Source organism: Eublepharis macularius, chromosome 15 (genome assembly GCF_028583425.1).
Source record: "Eublepharis macularius isolate TG4126 chromosome 15, MPM_Emac_v1.0, whole genome shotgun sequence".
NCBI lineage: Eukaryota > Metazoa > Chordata > Lepidosauria > Squamata > Eublepharidae > Eublepharis > Eublepharis macularius.
Genome location: NC_072804.1, coordinates 52,980,100 through 52,988,181, shown reverse-complemented (window position 1 = coordinate 52,988,181; position 8,082 = coordinate 52,980,100). Strand labels below are relative to the sequence as shown.

Below are 8,082 nucleotides of genomic sequence, written 5' to 3'. Positions count from 1 at the left end.
AGCATTTTATAATAAAATGTCCAGTAGCACCTTAAAGACTAACCAACTTTACTGTAGCATAAGCTTTCGAGAACCACAGCTCTCTTCGTCAGATGCATCTGATGAAGAGAGCTGTGGTTCTCGAAAGCGTATGCTCATGTGCTCGAAAGTTGCTACTGGATGCTTTACTATTTTGCTACTACAGACAAACACAGCTAACTCCTCAGCATTTTATCACTTTCTTATATGAGCAAAATCAAAAAGAGTCCAGTAGCACCTTTAAGACTAACCAATTTTATTGTCGCATAAGCTTTCGAGAATCAAGTTCTCTTCGTCAGATGCATGATCCGAACTGGTCAAATACAGAAGAGGAGGGGAGAGAGGGGAGAAAGAAGGGGACATATATCACAAGGGGACAGGATGCAATTAGCGGGGAGGCAACCCAAACATTCCTTTGCTAGTTTGGGTTGCCTCCCCGCTAATTGCATCCTGTCCCCTTGTGATATATGTCCCCTTCTTTCTCCCCTCTCTCCCCTCCTCTTCTGTATTTGACAAGTTTGGATCATGCATCTGACGAAGAGAACTTGATTCTCGAAAGCTTATGCTACAATAAAATTGGTTAGTCTTAAAGGTGCTACTGGACTCTTTTTGATTTTGCTACTACAGACTAACACGGCTAACTCCTCTGGTTATATGAGCAAAAAGAACATCTGTATTAACCACAAACCAACCACCCACCCCAGCCTTGCAGCTTGACTAGAGCATGTGCAGAGGTGGACAAGTAAAAGAAAATCCAGAATTTACCTGCCATTTAAGAGTGAGAAATTTCAAAAAATGGCAAAAAGGATTTAAAAATAGGGAGAGGGGGGACACACAGGTTGATGCTACTCATAAAAGTCAAACAAGGGACAGAAGCTTGTGTGTAACTGTGTTGCTTGTGTGCAACATCTTGAAGCATTTCAAGATGAAGTCAAACGTTTGAGGGTGGATACACTTGAAGAGCTACAAAGAAATGCTTGGGGCTCGGGGCTCCAAAACTCAGAGCAACTCAGCACAGCCTCTTCAAAACAGGCCTTTGGATGAAGTGAAAGCACTTTACTCAGAGTGGAAATACACATGGCAAATTACCTGGAGATGCTCAAGTGCAGGATTTTATGTGAGATCTTCAATTCACATGAAGGCTGTTCTTGCTCGGTGCACATGAATGCTGCTTTCACGGAAGCTCCCTTTGTGTGACTGCATCTGTGAGTGAGTCCGGAGGGTAGACACCAATTCAGCTCTGTTTTCTCTGCGAGAACAAGTACTGTAGGCTTCCTTGACTTGCCAATTTGCATTTCTTTACGGTGCGAGAAACTGTCAAGATCTGCATTTCAATGAATGGATGTGGGAGGGAGGGGGGAATTGTGATACTTTCAGCAGTTGAGGAGGAACTGATATCAAACGCATGAATGTGTTCACATGGAGCAAATTGAAGTGTGACTGTGCATGAAAAGCTGGAGGGAGGACACATGAAATGAGGTTCACTTGAGTATCCCTAGGCATTTAGTAATGTGTATTTCCAACCTCAGTCAGAGTAAGAACCAGCTAAATAAGGAATAGAAAAACCAGGTATGAAACCTCATGGTTTCATAAGCAGGTAACTTTAGATCAAACATCTGAGTCTAGCTGAGCCAGGAGACTGAATGGGCAGAAAGGAAGGACATTTCTCAAAACATTTAAACAAGGAAAGAATTTTCAGTCTAACTGCACAGCAGCAGACAAAGGGAAACCTTATCTTTGCTCAGCACTGGAGAATGAGAAAGCTTTGACCTGTAGACAAAATGGAGTTTAGTCAGGTTTGCGGACCAAGCTTAGGGGCTCAGCTGGACCTTAGGCCAAAAATATCCAGAGCCAGTTGGAAAAACTGCAGAAGTCCTTTGTCAACCAGGGCCGTTTTCACACTACTAACCTGCTTCTATAACATTGTGAAATGTCGCGCAAAAAACGCGGAAGATAGCGACATCGCACAAAACTCTCGCAAGAAGACACTATCTTCCGCGTTTTTTTGCGTGACGTTTCACAACATTACGGAAGCAGGTTAGTAGTGTGAAAACGGCCCAGGTGAAGGAAGAACTCCTACAAGGACTGGAGACTATAAACAACTCTTCAAAACTTCCCTTTCCTGGAAGTTAGAATGTTTGGTGATAGTCCACAAAAACATGTACTAGGGAAAAAAATAATTCCAGGAGATGGAAAACTCCCTTCCCCCATCCCAGAGAGATACTGGGAGCCGATGCCCTGGGTTAATAAATGACAGGAGGTGGGAAGGAAGGAGTCTATTATACCCTTGAGAGGGCCCATGGCTCAGAATCCACCACTGCCTTCATCTCCTCGTTGACTTCTCTTCGCTAAGCTACCATGAAACTTCTGGTCATAGTGCTGGCCTGGGCTGTCTTCACAGGTGAGTCTACGTCGGTCGAGAGGGAAACTTTGAAGCCTCTGCTTGGGCTGACCACCCTTCTTTCACTTACTTTGAAAAAGATGCATTTAGAAGACATTTTGGCTAGGCTGAAGCGGAGAGGGCTACAATTGATCTGAGCAGGGCTTTTTTCTGGAAAAAGAGACAGAGGAACTCTCAAGAGTTTCTGGGCAAAGAGGTGGTGGAACTCTCAAGAGGGAACCGAGGGGAACTGAGGCCAACAGACACGTGAGTATTTTCAAGAGGTGCCAGAACTTGGTTCCCCTGAGTTCCTGCTGAAAAAAAAGCCCTGAATCTGAGGAAATCCCAACTTCCCCTTCTTCAACAGCAGCAGCAACAGCTGTCTTCTCCCCCATGACCCGTACTTCTTGCCCCATTTGCCACCATATATTTCTCTTCCTCCCCAACCTACCTGCTTCCCCCTCAACTGGCAAGCTTCTTTCCTGCCACCATCTCCTTCTTTCCCTCCACTGCTTTTAGTTCTCTCTGTGGCACTGAATACTGGCATTCCTAAACAACTCTCGAAATAGTGTCTGTGACCTTGCAACACAGCATTATGAAATCTCATTTTTCAACAGGTGTTTTTTGGGGGGGCAGGGGGGCTTGTAAACCCTCTTCACCTCTTTTTTCGCTTCCAAACTCTTTTGGATTTTTCTCCATCAGAGAACCTCCCCATACATGGCCCCATGGTGTTGATTTTTTAATCTGTACTCTGGAACCACGGGCCGTTGTCACATGGCCACTTATTCCAGCAGTTTTGCACCAAATAGCGTCGTCCTTGTGGATCGCTACATTCCCCCTGCTCGCATGGTTCATTGCTTCATCTCCCCCCCCCCGCCCGCACCAGGAGAGCGGGAGGAAAGGTGCCCAGAGCATTGCTACATCTCCCCCCTCGCTTGCCTGGCCTCTGCCCGAAGTCATGCGGCCCGGAGCTGTATAGCCCGGAGTCACTCTGTGGGGGCTGGGTGGGGGGGTGAAGTGATGCTCCATGTGACTGGGGAAAGGCAGAGCACGCTGGGCTATGCAGCTCTGGGCCGCGCGGCTTCAGGCAGGGGCCAGGTGAGTGAGGGAGGGCGATGAAGCGATGCTCCATGCGCGTGGGCTATGTAGCTCTGGGCCACATGAGCAGGGGACGTGGAAATGCAGCGATCCACCTGGAGAGCAGGAGGAAAGGCGCCCCAGGCCTGCACTTCCCTCCCTGCCGCTTGGTAAATGTTAAACTTTAAGCTGCAAGGACGCCTATGCTTCCTGACAAACCTTGAGGTAATAAAAAAAATTAATTAGGTGCACGATTGCTGATTGTGAAAGGGCTTCTGGGAGTGAGGGGCAGGAAAATCAATTGAAAACGTAGGAAGGATGAGTGGGGAAGTGAGCACTTTGGTGTTGTGAAGTGTTCAGAGATGATCCTGGACATTCACTTGGAAGCAGAGGAGATCGAGAAAATGAATAGGGACCCGTTTGGGAAGGAGAATAACGATCTCGCAACTGGAATGGAATAAGGTGGACATTCGGTGGGAGATGTCTAGTTTGGCGCGAAATTTATGGCCGTGTGACGACGGCCACGGCCAATATCAGATTGAGCCAAAGTCACACCTTGTGGTTAATGTTCAGGGGAAACTTTTATAAAAATCATTGGGACAACTTTAAAAAACTAGACATAAGATTATTATGATTCTCTTTGTCTCTGAACTTCAGCAAAGACCCCATATTTATGATATTAGGAAGTCGCCTTTCTATTTGTTATTTTCTATATAGGGTGATACTTTTTCTTGCACAAAAGCATTTGTTCCAATGACACAACACAGTTTGGATCCAGTTGTGTTAAGAAACCTTTCTCTTGTCCTACACCATCTCTAGCAGAAGAGCTGATGCCCAGTTTCTTTTCTGTCTGACAGAATCCAGGTCCCTTCTCCTCAGAGATGAACCAAGATCTAAGCTGGCTGAGTTAGCAGAGGAGCTACAGGAATATACGAGAAATATTAGCAACGCAGTGACCGAAAAAATGACTTTGGTGCGAAGATCAGAGCTTGGTCAGCAGTTAGAGTAAGCAAAGCAGCCTTATTTTGTTCTCTAAAATATACGCTAATGCACTTCCAACTCAGAACTTGGTGGCGGCTGGAGATCTCCCAGAATTACAACTGACCTCCAGGCCATAGAGATCAGTTCCATTGCAAAGAGGCTGCCACGGGTCACAGACAACAGAATAAAAGGGAGAACTGTCCCATGGGCAAAATACCAGATACAATCAATAAGATACTGCATATAAAGGTAAGTTTATAAAGTGCAAGGTGCAGTAAATATGTTCAGGCAAGTGAACAAGTCTAAAGCAAGTTAATTAATATTCTTTCAGTATTGCAGGTACAAAGTCCAGGAGAGTCAAGTCCATATACGTAGATCACAAAGCCATTGGCTTTGAAGGAGACATTCATAATCTGTGTATATGGAATCAATGTCGACTGTTATCTGATTCACCCTTGAGAAAGTTTGACGAAACGGGCCATCTGCTAGCAGCCTGTTGGGAGTGATTCTTTTGACTCTCCTGGTTTTTGTAGCTGCAATAGAGAAAGAATATTAATTACCATGGACAGAGTTGCTTCGGACTTGTTCACTTACCTGCTGACCAGGAGCGTCAGGACAAGAGCACATGATGTTGAACTGAGTGAGAAACAATGAAAGATATTGATGATTGATGATTGAAGCCCTGCTTTTAGGGGATCGTGTGATTTTAGCTTTGTATCTTGGATGTCTCATTTATGATTATTTATTCTTGATATTTATGGCATAGCACTTCTGTTTATTGTATTGCACATATTTACTGCACTTTGCACTTTAAACTTACCTTTATATCAAGTATCTTATTGATTGTATCTGGTATTTTGCCCATAGGAGGGCTCTCCCTTTCACAGAGATCAGTTCCTCTGGAGAAAAGGAGGAACTGACCTGCTTTGGAGGGCCTGACACCCTGCTGACGGGCCTCCCCTCCCCAACCTCTGCCATCCGCAGGGTCTACCTCCAAAATCTCCAGGAAATCCACAGCCTGGAGCTGGCAACCCTACTCAGAACTCTCATGCACACTCAGATACTATGAACACCAAGAGCTGCACAATGTGAAGAGGACAAGACAGCCCATGGAAGCTGCAGAACAAAACCTCACATTTCTGCTGGGATAAGGGGGAGAGAACCTTGGCTTGTGCTTCTGTACCCCACCCCACTTCCTCTTTTCCAGACAGAACCACCACATGTATTCTCACCTCAAGATCGCTGCTGAATGTCTGATGGACCACCTAACATATGTTGGTTCCTCAGAAATTCACAGAAAATGTTTGAACGGTCGAATCCACTGTGACACTTCCAGTGTCCGTCAAAAGAGAGAGAGAGAGAGAGAGAGAGAGAGAGAGAGAGAGAGAGAGAGAGAGAGAGAGAGAGAGAGAACATAACTGCCTCTGTAGCTTTTGGGAAAGATATAAATATTCTAAGTTAATAAATAAGATGAAAGTGAACCCTTTGGGGGCAGTATTTGTTACATTTCTTTCCCTACAGCAAGCTCAGGGCTCTCCCCCATCTACCCCTCCCCTTATGTTCAAAACAATCCTGTGAGGAAGGCCACACGATTGGAAAGCCCAAGGTCATATCCAGCAAACTTCATGGCAAAGGATTTGAACTGAAGTTCAGACACTCTAACCTGTACACACCACACTGAGCTTCCTATGCCTGCTGATTTTTATTGTATGTATGTATTTATTTATGTCATTTATAGTCTGTCTTTCTCACTGACACTCAAGTTGGTTAGATAGTGTGAGATCAGTACAGTCAATATCAAGGGCATTTCAATAAACAATGTCATAAGATAAATAAATGCAAGTTTACTAAGACATAACATTAGCAAAAATCCAATACAGAGCTGAAGAGATGCTGAAATAGAGCACAAGCAATTCTAGGACTGACATGAGACAACATAGAACTAGTAAGGTAATATTTAACGCAACAGCAGGTGGGATACTTCTATTTACCAGTTTCTATTTAGCACTGATGTCTATAACCTGGTTTCCCTCAAAGAGGGGAAAGCGCTCAACAGGACCTAACTTCTCCAACCTTGCCTCATTTTTTTCTGCAGACATCACATACAGGATAGCTATTTCAAAATCAACAGGCGCTGGAATAAACTGCGAGGACAGTTGCCCTCTGAGGTTGCGGAAACATACGAATTGGTGGCTTCACTACCGATAGACATGACATTGAAGGCTTACTTTGCTGTGTTCGGATTAACGGGAAAGCTGATACCTGCCGCAGAGGAACTCTACGATCTGTTGCATCCTATGCTGGCTCCCCACACCGACCCTGTCCTGAAGATGCTGAGGCCACATGCAGAGGCCCTCAGTGCCAGAGCGCAGGAGGTGAATGCAAACCTGAACGAGAAACTGAAATCCAGCTTGGAGGCGCTGGCAACTCGGCTGGCCCTTTATGCCGAGAACGTTCGGAGCCAGTGGCAAGAATTCCAGACATCCCTGGAGCCCTTTGCAGACCAAGTACAGGAGTGGTTCGAGCATGAAGAGGAGTCAGCCAGACAAGTCTGGCAGCCTTACGTGGCCCCTGTTGAGAAGGCATTCCGACAATTCATCGAGGAGTTCTATGGGCCGTTCCCCACAGATCAGAGATTTTCCCACTAGCATTAGAGAGCAGAATTTTGGCCAAGACTCATCAACAGAATTTGATGACCCTGGGGGATTTTGCAATATGTTACCCTCAGCATTTAGGGGTGTGGCTGATGTCTGTAACCTCCTGCAAATCATGCAATAAAGGCCTGAAGAAAGCTTGGCCAGTGCTCTAGTTGTATCATGTTGGTCTCTTATTCGCCTGCAGCTTCATCCACTGACAGTCAAGCAAAAACAAACCAGCTTAGACAGTTGTGCCGGGTTTCCCCCCTTGTACCGGTTCCCATAACTAACAGATTGCTCTCCAGTACCCAACAGGATTGAGTTCAGCATATTGCAGATTCTTTCCTCTGGCTTCCTAGATAGGAAACAGTCCGTGGAATATAGTAGAGCCTAAAAAGTACAGAAAAGGTGCCACTCCACCAAAGCATGCAAAACATCTACTTTGCTCCGAACTTCTGGGCCTTCCCTATTAGCCCCTTTATGAAAACTTTTCTAGGGCTGGAAATCAAGGATTTGGTTTGAATCCTAGCATTTCTAGCACCCCCCCCCCCCCGCAAACCTGGTCACCACCTGCAGTTAAAAGTATTTAAGTCTGGATTCTCACTGGCCGACACAGGAAGGGTCCTGGAGTTTTGTCCTGAGACCAGAGCTATCTTTTCCAAGATAGAAAGGCAACACGAACCACGATACCTAAAATTGCCCCAATGGTGAAAGAATGCAACAAGACAAAGATGCTTGTACCGTTCTTCTCTGCTCAACTGCTTCCACTGGAGGAAGGCAGAAGAAAGGCTTTTGTCTTGGCTGAGCAAAGCAGTAGGATTCAATCCAGTGGTTACAAATCAACCTCTATTAAACACACATCCATACACACACAGCCCTATCGAAGGATGATGGCATTTCCCACTGCCTGTACCCGCCTCTAGCACACTTTATTCTTAAAGGGTCCTAGAGATCTAAGGTACAGAAGAATTAGTTTCTGCAAATAAGTCA

The 8,082-nt window shown here is 45.5% G+C and overlaps 1 protein-coding gene across 1 annotated transcript; it reads left to right on the top strand.

Moving 5' to 3' along the window:
• Positions 1-2,310: 2,310 nt before the first annotated feature.
• LOC129343050 (apolipoprotein A-I-like) lies at positions 2,311-7,252 on the top strand. The gene is made up of 3 exons (XM_054999008.1): positions 2,311-2,419; positions 4,333-4,480; positions 6,552-7,252. Exons 1-3 carry the CDS (start codon positions 2,377-2,379, stop codon positions 7,102-7,104), a joined length of 744 nt encoding a protein of 247 aa, XP_054854983.1. The 5' UTR covers positions 2,311-2,376; the 3' UTR covers positions 7,105-7,252.
• Positions 7,253-8,082: the final 830 nt, after the last annotated feature.

Excerpts from the sequence above, each read along its gene's own strand:
- LOC129343050 (XM_054999008.1), top strand. The coding sequence starts at position 2,377 with ATGAAACTTCTGGTCATAGTGCTGGCCTGGGCTGTCTTCACAG. Across the intron at positions 2,420-4,332 it reads GGCCTGGGCTGTCTTCACAG|AATCCAGGTCCCTTCTCCTC; the intron begins GTGAGTCTACGT and ends TCTGTCTGACAG. Across the intron at positions 4,481-6,551 it reads GAGCTTGGTCAGCAGTTAGA|ACATCACATACAGGATAGCT; the intron begins GTAAGCAAAGCA and ends TTTTTTCTGCAG.